General features: G+C 33.4%; 1 protein-coding gene across 3 annotated transcripts; it reads right to left on the bottom strand.

Annotated features, from left to right (window-relative positions):
• Positions 1-9,356: 9,356 nt before the first annotated feature.
• Positions 9,357-12,491, bottom strand: LOC131070261 (AP2/ERF and B3 domain-containing transcription factor RAV1-like). Of its 3 annotated transcripts, none has more exons than XM_058005769.1 (2): positions 11,948-12,491; positions 9,357-11,257 (listed from the first exon to the last, which is right to left on the bottom strand). In XM_058005769.1, exons 1-2 carry the CDS (start codon positions 11,993-11,995, stop codon positions 9,830-9,832), a joined length of 1,476 nt encoding a protein of 491 aa, XP_057861752.1. In that variant the 5' UTR covers positions 11,996-12,491; the 3' UTR covers positions 9,357-9,829. The 3 variants fall into 3 exon arrangements, with proteins under 3 accessions (XP_057861752.1, XP_057861754.1, XP_057861753.1); XM_058005771.1 differs by having other exon boundaries at positions 12,298-12,489; XM_058005770.2 differs by lacking the exon at positions 11,948-12,491 and adding an exon at positions 11,358-11,921.
• Positions 12,492-19,135: the final 6,644 nt, after the last annotated feature.

The raw sequence follows: 19,135 nt of genomic DNA, 5'->3' as shown, positions 1-19,135 counted from the left end.
CAATACCTTGAGATGCCATCCCAGATCTCCTCAAGTGATTAAGCTTCTACCAGAGGATCTAGCTCTGATACCAATTGTTAGCAACAATCAAGAAGGCAGACTAAGATGGGGGGTTGAATAAGTCTGTACTGGATCTAGAAAAAATTAAACTCCAAAACGTAAACTGATAAACTACAACATTAAACATATAAGCAAATTAACAATAACACCAAGATTTTTGGTCTGGAAAACCTGATTAAGGTAAAAATCATGGTGCAAACGTACCCACAGTAAGATGATACTCTGTAGTAGTATGTGAAAATATTACAATGGGGAATGCACATGCATTAAGGCACACTACCTAAAGCTCCGTGCTCAAAAGATATTTTCCTGAAAGGCTACAACCCTTCAGGGAAGTCTCACTGACTTGTAATATAATTTGGACTACAACTCGTAAGGAATGAATTGCAATGATAGCTTCTACAAAATCCTGATGACAGTTTTGGTTAAGCACAATTGTCTGCCCCGCAACACCAATCTCACCTCAAAACTTCACTGAATGATAAATTGCTTGTTCACACATTCAACTCTCTTTGATAATGCAGATACAATACCGACACCAAAACTTAGTGAATAACTCACCTATATATACAATTCATCAACCTTGATAACAAGGTCGGCTAAACCCTCAACCCTCAACTCATAATTACAAAAATTACATTACACGATACAAAGATCAACCACTAGACAAATATAATGATTTATATTACAAAGCATGGACCTAATTCAAATTCAGAAATGGTCACATCCGTCAAAAATCACTTCAAGATCCACTGCAACATGCTACACCAGAAATATTGCATAACACAAAAAATCAATACCGGTTGTTGAAAACCACCAAAAACTCGCACAACTACCAGTGCAGATCACCAAAACAAATAGGACATGACTAGGAAACACAAGCGAGAATGTTAGAATCATCAACAATAGCTACACCAATGCCACTTTTCAAATCTTCATCTGTCAACAGCTAGAAGGATCAAGAACACAAGCAATCAACAATAGCCATGAAGAAAAGAACTTTCCGGGCACAAAATCATGAACCATCTAAAATGAAGATATATAAGATCATCCCAAACAATATCCCAAAACCTCCGCAGAAGATCTGATCACGTCAAAATATGTTAGGATTAATGATAGTCCCAAAGATACTGAGAGGGGAGGTGAATCAGTATCAAACCGGTTAACAAAATATTTAAACTTATTAAGTATTTTGCATTCCAAAACAGTGTACCCATAAATAAGAATTAATGTAGTAAACAAGAACAATAAAGATAGCATTAAAAAACAACATAACACAAGATGTTTAACTAGGAAACCCGGTGTGGGAAAAACCTCGGTGGGATTTGTGACCCACAATATTCACTCCCTGGCCAATGAATAAATATTACTTACAATGAGGGGCTTGCACATGTAGGAAGACCAACTACCTAGAGCTCACTGCTCAATCTACAAAATAGAAGTCTCACTCACTTACAAAATGGATTATGAGAATTGAATACAATGTACTGCTTCAAATCAGCATCAACTATGCCAGGTTTAGTACCGGTTTAAGCTCATACTATAACCATAAACCTTATACAAAATCTATCCTATGCATTTCCATATATCTTCCCTATTATTCTCTCATTCCTATCTCATCTCCTATATCAAAATGATTTACAAGATCTCATACATATATGAGTCTATTATAATATGCCATGTCGGCTTTACAAAAGATAATTACAATTAAATACAACAAACAAAAGTTTATTCCTGTCGACTGGGGTGTCGATATGCATTGTTGCCGCTATCGGTGAAGTGTCTACCGATGCCGGTGCCTGCCGGTGGTTTGCCGGATGAATGCCACAAGGTTTCCTGAAGGTTGCCCGTAGGTTGCTAGTAGGTTGCCATCAATGACAACACCATCACTTCTCACTAGAGTGTAGAATTCCAACAATCTCCCCCTTTGGCATTGATGGCAACAATTTACCAAAAATATGTGCTCCCCCTGAGCAGATGATCTCCTTTGAATAGCCATTTTTCTGTGTCCACTACTCCCCCTTTGACATCAATGACAAAGGTTGTCAAAAATTGTGAAATGAGTGCAAAATTTCAACTTAATGTTTTTAACCGGTTGGTTACAATTTGAAATATATCAGCCAAAACCAAATTTAAACTATGCATGAATCTATTGCTATCATTCATGGTTGTCTCGATTTGTTAGATCATGTCGGTGAGATGATGCATATGCTCCTTTGGTGATCTTTCCCCTTGAATTAATACCTTAGAGATCTCATTTCTCAAGTCTTGCTATTTCTTGCTCAATAATTGATATAGGTTCGGATGAACCAATAATGTTATCAGCTATATCATCAATTTTATTTTGTACTCTGCTTATTTCTTTTTCAATGTCCTGGGTCAACAAATGTGGCTTGCATGTTTCTCTATACAGCTCCTTATACTCCAAAATTGTTCTAATCAAAGCCAGTAAAAGTGTGTTAATATGTTTGGTGCACTTCTCTATTGTCTCCTCAGAGAATTTTTTCTTTTCTTTTTCCATTTTCTCTTTTAATGTATCCTCATTTCCTTTATCAACTGCTATTATATTTTCAGCATTAAATTTAGACAATGTGTCTAACTGACCTAAAGAATCGTTTACATTATCTACATTACATTTTGGTGCAATCATCTTAATAATATGTATTGTGTCATCAATTTCCTTGTATGCCAATGCATTACAGTTAGTTATCTTCTTAATTGAGTCTAGAAGTACCTCTATCACATTAGTAGGTCTGAATTTGGATGTTTGACCAACTGTCTTTATTATTTCAGTGCTTCTAGTGTTAGTAACAAATTTGCTTGTATCAACCTCCAGTGGATCAATCTGAGTTTGTGTTTTAACCTATAGTGGTTTCGCTTTCTCAGTGATTACCAGTTTTACTATCTCAATGTGTACCTATTTCTCTGTTGGTTTCTCTATGTTATCACCTGCCGATATCTCTCTCTATAGATTTCACAGTGCCAACATCTATACTACTAGTATTCATTCCACTATCCAAAGGTTCCTTTGTATGCTCTGTTTTATCTTAATGCATTTCAACCTCAACATTTTTTGTCAGTTGCTCAACAATGTTTCCACTGCCAGCAATATCATCTTGTACCTCTGTGTTGTCCTTGTCCACAACCTTGTTCACTTCCTTAGTATCAACATTCATGGTGAATAGAATTTCTGATTCAGGGTTAGTGTCATCATGTGTTATGTCCACATTTTTAGTAGCCAGTGTATCATCAGTATGTACCATTGTAGTATCCAAGGGTGGTGGTAAGTTGTCAGTTATTTTGATGTTTGGTATTCCACCAATTTTACCTTTCCCTTTGTCCTTGTCCTTATGTTAAACTTTAAATGTTTTCTTGGGCTGGTTTAATTCTTCCTATTTTTCCTTTTCTACAAAAAGGAGATCCCATTTGTCAGTTGTTTCCTCTGAAATTTTATTAACTCTACCAGCCATTAAGCTCACTTGCCATTGACCACTAGAAAAATCTAATCTGTTAGCTTCACAAATTAATTCATCAATCTCCTCTTTCGAGTTAACTAGATGTACAACTATAAGTTTGTCAACCTTAAGTTTCTTGTCCAACTCCATTACTGCAATCCTCTTTGCATCTAACATTCTGTATAGATCATTTGGTAAGTCATTCATATTTCATCTTTCTTAATCACAAAACAGATTTCCTTATCATATTTATCTACTATACTTTATGGTAGTCTCTCTCTTGTTTTCATTTTGGCTTGGAAAGCTTTGAAATATTTAGTTATATTGTTTTCCCTAGCAGTACCCATGCCAGTGAATTCTTCTTGCAAGTGTCTGCCTACCGGTATGTCATATCCAAAATCTTTCTGTCCAATACAAGGAAATTGTTTTGAGAAATACAACATAAGGCATACCAAAATATTACCAAAACAAAATGTCCCTTTCTTATCTCCTTTTATCTTTTACAAATTATCAACTAGTTCATCCTTCAACCATTCACACACATCTATTTTTGCATTATTATTTACCATATCATAAGCACTTTTAATGCAAAGACTAGAAACTAAATTAAGTCGGTTTGTATGTGTGGTCATATAGCCTAAAATCATACTTATGAATCTCACATTGATATCCTTGATCTCAATTACTCTCAGAGATCTACTATCAGATGTTGCTCTGGTTAAGGTCATGACTGTGTTGTTAGGTACCTTCATTGTCTTGTCTGGTCTGTTGTTGGTAGAGGGTAAACCTATCAATACCCTAATTGCTTGTCGAGTGAATTTACAAATTGAATCTAACCAAAGAAATTCTCCATGTGCCCTACTTAGGACAATTCTCAGTACTTCCTCCTAAAATTTAGGGATGTTCAAGATTTCCACAAAACCTAAAGTCTAAATAACCTTATGCTTGGGTTTGATATTTCTATTTTTATCATAAATTATGGTTTTAAACATCTTTAACACTTCCACAGAATCTAATTCTTCAATATTTTAGTGAATATAAATTCTAGGGTCTTCAGCATAAGCTATACCTTTAGGAATTTTCAGAAATGCACCTATGGAATCATCTTGCTTAGCTATCTCAGGAATAATTTTGAAAATGAGCCTAGGACGTTTTACAATTTCCACAACAGTAGGGTTTGCAATAAATTTGAGAGCAGAAGAGGAAGCCATTTGAAAAATACCTTAAGCTGCCCGATAATGTTTGAGTGCTTGAAAGAAATCGCTTCACTTATTTGCCTTGAATGCCTTCACTCTGATTTCGCGCTCTCTGCCAATTTCAATGCTCGATGATTCAAAAATGAAGGAAAAATGATGATTTATAATGAAATTTCTTTCAACAACCGCATTAAATGCTCATCGGTTAAGTGAAAAATTAACACATCTGCCAGTAAAGAAGAAATCTATCTTCTCACCATCTACCGAGGGTAATCTGCATGATGTTCAACTTGCTGCAATACCCCCAAAGGGTTACTTCTTAGTTGGATGAGGAATTTCCTGCCAATGGAGTAATACTCTATTCTACTGGTGAAGGAATAGTCTCATCAACATCCTGATCTATCTTTCTAATCCATTGTCTTGAAAATTCTTGCTTTACCTCATCAACCTTTTCTTTGCCTTTCAAACTAGGTCCTTTGTTATTTGCCAGTGAAGTCTTGCTTCTACAAGATTTTGCAATATGGCCAATTTTGTTACAAGCATAACAAGTCACATTATTCTTCTGAATAGCCTTTCCATATCCTATGTCGGTTTGTGTTTTGCATTGATTAGATAAGTGCCCAAATCTTCCACAAACATAACATCTCACATTCATTTTGTAGTTTTCTGAATTTTGACCAACTTTGTTGCATTTGGAACATTGACCAGTGGGTGCATTAATGTTCTGATTGTTTCTAGATCTACACTGATTTTCTCTATGACTATACTTGTTACAGTTAAAGTATTTCCCATTAAAGTTGTAAGCATTAGGTTGTCTTACCGATTTATTGTGATCATGATTGTTTACAGTACCGAAACTATCACCAACTTCAAATCCAAGTTCATTAATATCTCCATTAGGTTTCTGACTTTTCTGCATATCATAAAGTTCTTCTGAACTTTTCTTGAATTTTTCTTTATGTTGAGTTGTAGTAGCCAACTCATTTTCCAGAATTCCCATTTGTCTCATAAGTTCAGTTTTATCATGTTGCATGTGAATCAGATCTGTCTTTAACATATCATTTTCATGACTGAGTCTTAGATTTTCATTTCCAGCATCATTGAGTCTCCTAGTTTTTTCATCTTCATTCTTCTTCCTATCTTCAATGTCTTTACAAAATCTCATAGTCATATCTTGCATTTCATTCCTCATAGTCACGTTTTCTTGTCTCATTTTGTTCACAAGCTCATTAAGACTTTCCTTTTCATCATTGTTATTCTGCATCTTCTCATGAAGTTCTTTTCTTTTATTTCTAGCAATGGTAAGATTCTCCTTAAGTCCTTGAATAAATTCTTGTGCAGTTCAAGTTTAATATTCTTCAACTTCTCTGAATCATAGTCGACAAGAGCTCCTTCCAATTGCTTTCTTAAGTTTTCCATTTGTACCGGTGTCAGAATCTTCCTCAAGTTGTTAGGCTTTTGAAAATAGAGGACCAGACTCTAATACCAATTATTAGGATTAATGATAGTCCCAAATATATTGAGAGGGGGGGTGAATCATTATCTAATTGGTTAACAGAATATTTAACCTTATTAAGTATTTTGCATTCCAAAACAGTGTACCGGTAAATAAGAATTAATGTAGTAAACAGGAACAATAAAGACAGTATAACAAACACACCATAACACAAGATGTTTAACGAGGACACTTGGTGTGGGAAAAATATTGGTGGGATTTGTGACCCACAATATTCACTCACTGGCCAATGAATAAATATTACTTACAATGAGGGGCTTGCACATGCAGGAAGGCCAACTGCCTACAACTCACTGCTCAATCTAGAAAATAGAAGTCTCACTGACTTACAAAATGGATTATAAGAATCCAATACAATGTACTACTTCAAATCAGCATCAACTATGCCAGGTTCAGTATCAGTTTAAGCTCGTACTATAACCATAAACCTTATACAAAATTTGTCCTATGCATTCTTATATCTTCCTTATTATTTGTTCATTCCTATCTCATCTCCTATATCAAAATTATTTACAAGATCTCATACATATATGAGTCTATTACAATATGCCATGTCGGCTTTACAAAAGATAATTACAATTAAATACAATAAACAAAAGTTTATTCCTATCAGCTAGGGTGTCGGTATGCATTGTTGCTATTGCTGGTGAAGTATTTGTTGGTGTCGGTGCCTGCCAGTGGTTTGCCGGATGAATACCACAAGGTTGCCTGAAAGTTGCTAGTAGGTTGCCAGCAATGAAAACACCATCATTTCTCACGAGAGTGTAGAATGCCAACAGAATATACAAGAGGAAATATTGGATTCTGCAAAGCAGTAAATAGCATAAGCAAACTACAAAACCGAATATGAAGATCATCCCAAAATCATGAGAATACATCACAGGAAAATGTTGACATCAATGACAACAACATATCCTAGCAGCAACAATGAACAACCATATCCAACAACTCCAAGAGTGACATCTAATTGTACAATTTCATCCAAACTAGAAAACATTTCTAAATATTGAGTCATGTGATTGCTACAACTTGAATCTAAAAACCATGTCTTTTTTACTTTCTCATGCAACATTGCAAGCTATAGGCATATTGCCTAGATTTTGGTTTTCTTTAGTAAAATTTGCGCTTTATTGTCTAGAATAGTATTTCTTCCTTCAAAATTCATTTAAATAGTGCCTATATTTCTTGCAATAATGATATCTAACTGAAGATGTATCATACCTTTGGCCTTGAGATTTACTTTAAGACAATGTTTAATTGTTGCCTCTTCCACTTGAGTTTCCATTTGAGCTTGATGAGTTGCTTCTTCCAGCTCTGTATGAATTTCTTCCTCTATCTATAAAATTTGATCTTTCCCTACCTCGACCATGGTTAATTGAGAATTGCATCTTGAAAGCATGCTCCAAACTTAAATTTGTTGGCCTACTTAACCAATGCTCATGAGAAATAGACAATGGATGTAGCTCACTAACTGAAAATTATGAATTTTTTTTTTTTTTTTCATCTATGGTTACCACAATAGATTCAAACCTTGTAGGAAAACTTCTCAAAATCCTTTCAATCACTCTCCTCCCTTCAAGGGGTTCATTGTGTGATCTAATTTGGTTTACCAATCCAACAATTTGAGTGAATAATGAATGTATTGTATATGATTCCTTCATGTATGTTATCTCAAAATTCTTTCTTAAAATTTGTAGCTTGCTTGTCTTCACCTTAGGTATTCCTTGATGGGTATCTAGGAGAGTATCCCTTGCTTGTTTTGACTTTTTTGCTGTTGTAATATTTATAAAAATACTTTCATGCACTCCTTAAAAGATGCAAAAGAGGGATTGTAAATCCTTGTTTCTGTTATCCTTTAGAAAATGCTTCTCTAGTTGAGTTAGAGAATTGTATGTTGTTGTATTTGTTGATTCTGGTTAGCTATTCTCTACAAACTCCCATAAACCTTGTGAACTGAATAAAGCCTCCACTTTTATTGCCTAATAATTATAGTTTTTACTATTTAACTATGACATTTGTATATTTGTGAGACTTGTTCTAGATATAGATGTTATTGTTAGCTATAAATACTTTGTTTGTAACCCTTAACTCTTTGTAAAAGTCTTTAAAATATTCAACCCAATGATCTTAAGCTCTGATACCACTTGATGGCAAGAGGTAGAGGAGGATAATAAAAAAACAAAAGAGGAGTAAATAGAAAGGTAAAATCAAAGATAGATTGTAAAAACTTAATATTTCATATATATTTATCATTTAGCCAGTTGCATACACTTGAGAATAGCTACTCTTCCTTTGCATTAGAAGTTCAAACAAAAATAGAGGTTCCATGCTTCACTGCTATGCCACTGTTACTATAATCATAGTCATTTGCTCCTTCTTTTCATACACAATCCAAACTCCAAAACTGCCCTGTTATGACAACTAACTTCTCGTTGTAGTAAAAATGAAACTTCTAGACTCTTCCTATATATTTTTATACAATCTATTTAAAACTGCCTCTCATCTATTTGTATGCATAGTAGGACTAAGCACAACATTAAAATAAAAAATATTAGATGACAATATAAGATATCTATGAAGAAGATTATGAAATAAAAAGTGTCTAGTTTTTAGTGAGTAAGAAGACATGTATAAAAAAGAAAGAAGGAATGTCTACTGATAGGAGAGGGAGATAGTTGGTGATTAACTCCAACAAACTGTGTCCTCAAATGAAGATCATACATGTGTACACCTCTAGTTTGATCTAAACAACTTACCAAAATGTTAGTACAAAGACGGAACCTGAGAATGCAATTGAATCTTTCATTTTATCTCCATAAAAATTAAAACCCCATAATCCTCTAAATATCTTTAAAAAAAAACATGCAAATGGCGTTGTGCTTAATTTGATAAAAAGACATACATAGTTGGTTTCATAAGGGATTTTTTAATAAAATATAAATTGTGGAAAATCTATATCAATTAATGCGGACATATTTAGAAAGTGGAACATACAGATTAACTTTAAACTGGTACATATTTAACATTAGAGAAACCTTTGCCAATCTGTAGTAAACATGTCAGCCACATAGGTAGTGGCACATAAGAGACCGAATCATACAGCGATTTCCTTCCTTATTGCACTTAAAGAACTTTTTAACGGACATTAGCATTATCTATAGATTCATATAACTCTTACAAATTTTGTCATAGAAAATGCAACTCCAAGGGACGGAATAGGTAGAATAACAAAATAGACAAGGTAAATTCGCCACTTATGACGATTTGAGACCTTGTACAAAATGGACAGAATAAAGGTCGTAAAAAACCAGGTAGTCATGTCGACGGTGAAGTTCATTATCCAGTTCCACAATGAACCAAATAATCTTAATGAAGAAATAACCTAGCTTTACTAGCATTAGTAGTACTTTTCAGTGAACCACATCGGTAACCGAAACTCTGAGGCTTCAACTAAGAGGTATACCATATACCAAACTGATAAAATTCAAACGAAAGTAACTTACCCATTTATCATTTCTGAGAGATACTGATAAAAGAATGAACATCAAGTAGACGGCATACGAATTATTCCTAGAGAAAGCCATGTACAAACATAAAACATCTCAAGAGACTACCCCTTTTTCTGGTTCTAAAACCCTAACAGCGCTGCAGCCTTCTAGTGATTGAAAACTATTATAGTCCTCGTCAGAGCACGGAAAGAGATTTAATGTGGACAAGGATCGACATAGATTTACTCCAAACACTGTAACAGCTGAAGAAGAATCAGGATAAGAAAGCGAACCAAAACTTTTCCTTGGCAGGCTATCATCAACTGTCCTAAGATCCGACTTACCGTAGAAATTGTAAACAGATGAAGAATAAGATGGGATCAAACACTCGGCCGAACCCTTTGAGATGGTGGATTGATGTTGAACAGATGGAGCCGAATAGAATGTCCTGTAATCCGACTGTAGGGGAAGGCTAAAACCAGCTAAACCTACTGGTTTGAGGTGAATGGGATTTCCGGGTCGACGGTGAAAGCTGATGTAGAGCGGCCTGGAGCCACCCATGCTGCGATGGAATGTCACAACATCTCCTGGCTGAAGATGCTTGTCCTTGATGTAACGGATCCAGCCCTTTGTAAGCACGTAGCTTTGGCTACTGCTCCAGTATGAATACCTGAACCGCCATGTTTTGCCCTTGGCATCCTTAAAGTTTAGAATCACACCTTTCCCGCTGGAGGCGGCTTGGAGAAGCGGAAAGCATCTCTGGGCGTGGTGCTTGGGAATAACAAGTCGGTTCAACTTTCCCACATCGCTAGGCGTCAAGGCCTTATCAAACAGATGCTCCTTGGGATGAGAAGGCCTATGCAGATCTTCAGAGTTACCACCTAAGAGCTCAGCTTCATCTATATTTGAATTTTTGCTTGCCTCTGCTGGGTTGTCTTGTAAGGACTGCTCCAGCTCTTCGATGTAGGTGTGTCTTCTGAGCATGTCCACGACCTGTGCCTTCGAATGCCGCCGAAGGAAATTTGTTTCCTGTTGGTTCTCATTAAAAGCAGTGAAGTTGGTAATGGCGTCTTGGCCGCGGAATTTTAGGGCGGCGGTGTCGTACGCCCTGGCGGCGTCCTGTTGTGTGTTGAAGGTTCCCAGCCAAACTCTGTGGTGCTTCTCGTATATTTGCGCGCCCCACCTTCCATTGGGCTGCGGAACGACCCCTTTGTACTGAGACGACTGTAGCTTCCCGGCCTCTATTCGATTCCCATTCTTCTCTACCGTTGCCTCACTCATACCGCTGTCCATTAGTTTCAGTAGGGGAACGATCCTCCTTTTGCTATTACCCTGATTTGAATCCTCTTTCCATATGCACTCGCTGCCGACCGCTTTTCCCAAACCGACGTTGTCTTCAATCTTACTTTCCACCGGCATTTTCCCATCATAACCAATGATCTTGCAACTCGATTTCGCATACCTCTGCAGCTCTACAATCGAGTAATAGCTGCCTAAGCTCAGCTCGATGTTCTGACCGGAATCCGGCTTTCTCTGCCATCCCTAAAATGCACATAACAACTCAATCTAAGGTTTCTAGTGGAAAATCAGATTCAGCAAAAATCGAATAGACCTAACAGAAGAGAAAAATTACATAACAAACCTGATTACAATAATTACGTTCATTCCCACTATAATAACCTCATATTCCTAGCTAAGCACAATCCCTATTAACAGCAATATGGAACAATTCGATTATCAAAACGCGCTTTCTATGATAATAACATCAGCAATCATAATAACTATAGACCACCATTCCGATATGATCGTAAAGGACTCGTAACCCTAACAATTTAATCTAAGGTTTCTAGTGGAAAATCAGATTTAGCAAAAAATCGAATAAACCCAACAAAACAGAAAAATTACATAAGTATTAACAAACATGATTACAATAATTACGTCCATTCCCACTATAATAACCCCATATTCCTAGCTAAATACAATCCCTATTAACAGGGATATGGAACAATTCGATTAGCAAAACGCGTTTCCCTCATTATATCATCAGTAATCATAATAACTAGAGACTACCGTATCCATTCCGATACGATCTTAACTGTTTAAATACATTCTCGAAGCAACAAAAACCCTAAAACGTCTATCTGAAAGGACTCGTAACCCTAAACACCCAATTTAAAAACCTTGATTCTTAAAACCATAGGAATTAAATAAGCATTTGCGACCGTTATTGACCTTGAGTGAGGAAGGCGGGAACGATGCAGGAACGGCGCTATCAGGCATGATCTCTGAGCGATTGTATGCAGTGAGAATGAAACTATATGCATAAAGAGCCCTAAAAACGAAAGGCTGCCATGTGCGACCTACACATGCGTCCAGCTAGCAAAAAACCTATGTACGAAACAATTCCATGAGGATCTATATAAATATTTCTCTCTCGTCTGATATTCCGAAGCATTGACAAAGAGGGTATAACAAACCATACCTAGGAAATTGCAAGAATCAAATGGGTCCAGCATAATAAACGATTTTATATGTTTGTATTTTTGCTATGTTTTAATGGGTCAACACTCCAAGCTTCTTACTGTGAGATGAAGGGTCGCACATTAGGATATTAAATTAAGCGCATCCTTCATATACACTGAATATTGTTCAGAATCCATCCTTGCGTCCTAATATTATATTTCAGGTCCTTCGGGCAGAGACGGTGGCCTATACATGTAAGGTGGGGTCTAAGATGACGACTTCAAAACCATTTATGGCTTCCCAATCCTCAACTTCCCAGCTCAGTCATGTGTTATGATATATAGTTTATTATTTTGTCTAAGCATAGAATTTTATATAGAATTATTTTCTCCAAATTTCTAACTGCTGAAGCAAAATGCATCCTAGCAGAATATGTATATGTCATTAAATTACAGGTTGGAAAGGAAATGCTTCGCATAAGATAGAGGCTATCTGCCAACACAACCTCGGAGAATGAGAAACCATTTCAAGGATCTAACTTCATGTATTACTATTCATTCAAAAAGGCAACCTTATATTTGAATGGTAATTCAATCGGAAACATCACACCTAACACTTACTTTATCCTATTTGACTTATAAAACGGAATTAACACAGTAATTGTGAAATTAAAATAAAATTATCACACAATTATCGACACAATCAATTACTTTACGTTAATTAAGTATATATTAGAAATTATTTAGTTGAACCATATAATTGTAACTAGTTGGATGCAAATGCACTAAATATTGTGACGTATGTTTTGTCCCCGAAAATATTATAAGGACCAATTATATATTTTGAATAATAAAATATATAACTAGCATATTTAAATAATTATCTTTCTTAATGAATTACTTAGATTTCATTAGATTTTTTAATTGACTTTTGCAATATACAATGCATATATGCTTATTTTATATATGAAATTGTAATGATGAAAATATATTTATTTCATTTTGTATTTCATGTTTAGCCTTATTTAAGGACATTGCATTCATATACTAATATAAGTTCTATAAAGTTGAGTTTATTGTATTATGTCACCATCCTATTCATTACTCACATTTATATAAACATAGTTCAATCGCCATTCAAATCTTCATTCATTATAATGAAATAAAAATACTTAAGGTGTTGTGATTTGCAAACTATATTAGCTAAAAATAAACTAATAGTTTATGAAACAAATAAACTATAGTTATTAACTATATATCTTTTTGTAAGAGATGATTATACTTCATACTACAAGTACGTACTATAGTTTAGGATGAGAATTATTTACTAGCACTAAGATCTTGATTTTGAACATGACATATGGATGAATACTTATTCTTATACTAACTTATGTGTAGGATAAGTTGTATACTGAATGATAATCCTAAGAAGATCACTAGGTAAGACCATAATTTAAGTGCTATGCTAGATAATTAAAGTTAGCCTAAAGCCTAAGTTAACATTGTGAGCATTTTAAAATTTCTAGTCTCTTGAATTATTTTCTAAAAAGCATGATATTTTGATAATGACTTTATCAAAATATATGGACAATGATATGGAGCAAGATAAAAAAGTAGTAGGAGTATATAATTTCATGGAAATTTTGTTGTGACTACTAAAAGTAGTAGAAGGAAATAAATATTGTCATATTTAAAATTAAAATATCAATCAACATAACCTAGAATAACATTATTATCTACATGCAATAATTAAATGAATGGAAAAGATTAGTTATATTTCTAGCTCGTAAATATGCCTAAACCTAAGTGAATTTAAATGTGAATTTCAAAGGAGTCCATTGTATTAATCAATTGAACATCAAAGTGATGAACCAATTACATCAAGATAATATTTGCATGGTTAGAAAATTTGAGAGAATCAAATGATTTGGGACAAGGAATATATCTTGGGTGAAATTTGTATATATTAATGAGTCACCAACTTGACTAATGATAGCCAAGGAAAAAATGACTCAAAATTGTATGAGTATCAAGATAAGATAATAGTCAAAATTTACTAAATTTATGATATTTATATGTAGGAAGGGTGATTTTAAATTTAGTGCAAAGCAAATGAGAATGGGAAAAACAATTAATCTAGTTCATAAGTACATTATTACGTAAGAACCTACAATCAAGATTAAAATGTTGATTTCATAAGTGAAAGCATAAATATCCTTGATGGAAGGTGTTTCTATGAAATCAAAGAAACTAATAATATATGTTAATAGAGAGAAACCATATCCAACAATATTAATAATTAGTTGTAGTGATTCTACTATGTAATAGCCTGTATTTTATTTTTACATCTTAGTAAATCTATTGCTTGAAAAGTTATTGTGACTATTGATTATACACTAATAGCCCAAATTTATAATAATCAAAGAAATAAATAATATGTTAATATTCTAGCATGTCTTCATTATCCTATACCTTTGCTTTCTTTGTACCTAAATATATTTCAATTTTTTTTTTATATGATCTTATTTAAAAACTTTAAGTTACTCTTCCTAAGATCCCTCTCTGAGATCTTCATAATACTTTTGTTTATTATAGAACTATTTAGGAGGCTCCTTAGAATATAGTTATGTCATATTCTTCTAGTTTGAATGATGTAAGTGATTTGATAAAATGCATGTTTTTGGACATCAAATATAGTATTGTGTTATATTGAGCTTCCTTCTCCTAAAATATAAAGTCAATTTCATCTGCTAATGATAATTTTTCTATAAAAAATTAGATGTATTATATGCCCTCTCACTAATCTTCATTCATGACTCAAATACTTGTAGTCTTAAAATATTACCTCATTTTAATATAGAAATTTCATTTCATATTTCCTCATTCTAATTTATCCATACATATGATAACATTGTTAACCAAGATCTAGGTACAATAATGTTACTTTTGAAGATGGGACATATTATCATACGTAGCATGGTATATGTTAGTCCAACTGAATTGTGTTGTCTCATTTACCTTGCATGACAATATCCTTTTTCTTATCTCTTTTGTACAAGAAGATAATCAATGAAAATATTTTTTCATCATGTATGTTATCATTTTAGAGTAGAACATCAATTATGGATAAGGTATCTTCTATTTTTGTAAAACACTTTTAAATTATTCCAAAATAATAAAAAATAATGTCTCGATTCCAAAAATGTGTCCCCCTAGTAACCTACTGTGGGCATCTCTTAGCTAAAAATAAGATGTCAAAAATCTAGTCTAATGGTATTACCAAAAGAATCCAAGAAAGATAGTTAGCTACAAAGGGAAACTCCTAAGTCAAGATGGGAAGTTTCAACTCCTCAGGATTTCTCTACAAAATACCTTAGTCTACAACCTATGCCTATTCCAAATTTCTTCCTTAATGGTGAAGTGAAATCAACAAATCTAGAAAATGTTATGAAGCCTAGTTATGAGAAGATAAAATAATTTCAATAAAGTCATCTTCTCTGAAATTGGAGGAACATCATATTCAATAAAAAATGCTACGTAAAATTTTTAAAATGTAAAGGCCTAAGTAATTAAGAAAACATAATCTTTCAAAATTTGCATGCAATACCAAAAGGTTATGTAATACAAAATAATATACTCAAAATGAGATGCAATCTAATATAGGGGAGTAGATGGAGAGTGGGGAATGGTAGAGGACTAAACTTCTTGGAAGATCATATGTGTCGCAATTATGAACTATTAGTTGTTCCTTCTTTTACCACCCTCAAGGATCATTTGTACAATATGTATTGCACTAAGATCTCTAGATATATTAAGTAGCATGAAAGGGAACCAAAATGAAAGGGTTTATCTATAAACCTATCTTAGAAATTAGCGAATGAGTACCTAGGGTATCAATTTCTTAAGACACTTGGAGAATCTATTTTCTTTAGTTTTATTATAAAAAATGAAGTTATTTTGTCCCAAAACCCCTTAGATATTTACTCTACTAACATTTCTTACAAAATGATAATGAATAAAATCCCTCTATATCCATTTAATAAAAAAATATTATGGAACCATAGAGTAACACTCGAAAGAAACTTATGTTGGTGGACTATTACTCATAACAAAATCTTGACTATGGACAACTTGGTAAAAAAGGAGTTCAAATTGGTTAACATATTTTCTCTCTACCATTTTGAAGAAGTTGGTAGAGATCATCTATTATTACATTGCAAATTTACTTGGAAATTTGAGGAAAAAATATTGTCGTCCCTAGAAGTGGCCTCAATTTTTTAAGATATGATTAAATATTTTATTGTAAGGTGGAATAATAATTCTCCTTTCTATCATCCTATTATAAGAGAAATATGGAGTCAAATTCTTCATTTCATAACATGAGGTGCTTGAAATGAGAAAAATAAATAGAGAAGAATTAAAAAATAGCAAGCAAGATACTAAAGTAGTTATAAGTGGTATGAAGGAAAATATCAACATAGGTAATTTGTTAAGTTGCCCATAAGGTCCCCTCCACCCAAGAGCTGAAAATTTTAACTAGTTGGGTTATTTATAAACTCATGGATGTAATGAGACACTCAAATAGAAATTAAAGAAAAACTATTAAATTAGAAATTCAGGATTTAGGATGGATAAAGTTTAATTATGATGGTAGCACCAAGGGGAACCTAATATTATTGTATCAAGGGGGATTTTACAAAATGAGGAAGGTAATTTCTTACAATAATTGTATAATAATATGGGCTTAAGGATAAATTATAATGAAGAGGGTGTTGCTACTTGGTGGGGTATATGCATAATGTTCTCTCTTGAAATCCAAACTATTGAAGTTTAAGGTTACTAAAAACTCATAACTAATTTCTTGCTTAATTTCTATAATAATCCATGAAAAATGTGTAACTTCATTAATGAAAGTAAATCCATGGTTTTTATATTGTAAAATTTATTTAGATTCAACACTCTAATATAAAAGAAAATTGATATGTATGAAAATGATATCTAGGCCTATGCTTTAAAACTAAGATCTCAAATCTTCATAGCATGGAATTGAAAGAAAAATAAGTTTAGCTATAATCCGAATAACACTTGAGTTTATGTTGCTTTTTTATAATATATTTGAGATTCAAAATTGTGTATTTAAGGCCTAGGTTTAATGATAGGAAAATGGACTTTGAGAAATAAAATAAAATTTTAAAATATTAAACCAAGTTAGTAGGCTAGACATAGAAATAAAACAAAAGAAATAAAATAGATCTATAAATTAAGCAAAAAAGTGTTGGACTCATGTTTTGGTCACACTAGTTTGAGTATGCCTATATTAATAGAAAGGAGTAGAAATGTATTCAAGAGGTCCTATAGGTTTATCTCCCAAAAATCCATCTAAAAAGTGTTAGACATGAGTGTTAGGTGCACCAACCTAGCTGTTGTCACTTGGTCAAAATTATGGAATGTCTATTACTACATTCTTTGCTCATCTATAATAATTTTTGTTATTAGATCTAAACTAACACTTAAGAAAATGACAAAGAATAATTTTCTTATAGAGGGGCTTGGCAATGTCAAACACTATGTTCATATTCCCACGTCGACAAAAAGTATGATTGATGTAAAAGAGAGCTTGTTTTAAGGGGGATATGGAAAAATTAATAATAAATATATTGAAATTACAATGATTATACATGTAGTTTAGTAAATTGAATTAATTTACAATTTAACACTCTATTTGGGCCCCTAATTTAATGTGCCTCTTCCTAGATCATTTTAAGCCTATTTTGTGTCATATTATACATTAAATCTTTAAAATTAACCCTAGAAGTTAGGTATCATAAAATACATAAACAACAACCTATTGTAACATAACAAACCTTAGCACTTATGACTCCCTTTCAGAGACCCTATTTTGGTGGGACTAGTTTGCCCTAATTAGTTATACTTTAAATTTTCTCAAATCTAAAATTGGTAATTAAGTTTATGGGGAGTACCTTTGTATATTATTTTTTTAAGTAATACTTATAAACTGAAACATATACATATTATTTTTTAAAGTATTAATTACTAGTAGTATTATATTTGTTAAATAAAATGAGATTGTACTTTAGTTTCCATTATTTATTATCCAATTCTTAGTGTATTAGAGTAGGTTAGCTAAATAGGGTGTCCAAGAGACCCTCCACCCTAAGTCAAAGAGCAAATGCTACATCCCTGTTGGCTCCATGTGGTAGGTGTTAAGCATCCATCATGGAGTGGCGTACCCATTGATGTATCCTAGCATTGTTCCCCCTCATGACAACCACCACCTCTCCTAAGCCCAAGAGTTGATCCTACACCCCTCTTGGCTCCATTTGGTAGGGTTTGGTCATCCACTATGAAGCGACGTACTTAAGAGAAGGTCCCTCATATACAATGAACCATTTGCAATATTCTAATGAAGTTATTATTTTTATTCAATTCAACTCATTACAATAATGAATTATACTTGACATAGTTATTAGATTTCGATTACATTATATCACATTAGTGCCTTATATTAGATTGTCATCAATGTTTTCTATTAGTGCTACTTTGTACCTATCACTGAGGTTATTTCTCTTTCCTATCTTTACTAGCAGTGGTGATAGTCTCCTTGCTAGTAGCATTGAATAATCCTCTCTATTCTTTTCTTATCTTCCTTGTTTGATTCCTTTGGAAAGGATTGGAAATGTCTTCATATACATTGGGAAAAGTGACTTAAGAGACATGTCTCTTATCTCCTAAAATCATAACTCTAAGCATTCCCCTTCATATCAGTAAAGCATAACCGATGGTGTTTGATTATTCACTCCATTTATTTTCATAACAAGGTTAACATTGATAAAGTTTATTATTTAAACCATTCAATTAGTGATTATTTTTTATTACGTGAAAAATAGGTTTTGAAGGGACTCGAAACCTTTTAGAAATCAAGCAGTGGATAGAACTT

The sequence above is a fragment of the Cryptomeria japonica genome, chromosome 1 (genome assembly GCF_030272615.1).
Source record: "Cryptomeria japonica chromosome 1, Sugi_1.0, whole genome shotgun sequence".
NCBI lineage: Eukaryota > Viridiplantae > Streptophyta > Pinopsida > Cupressales > Cupressaceae > Cryptomeria > Cryptomeria japonica.
The sequence above is the reverse complement of the archived record's forward strand: the minus strand, read 5'-3'. Positions and strand labels throughout refer to the sequence as shown.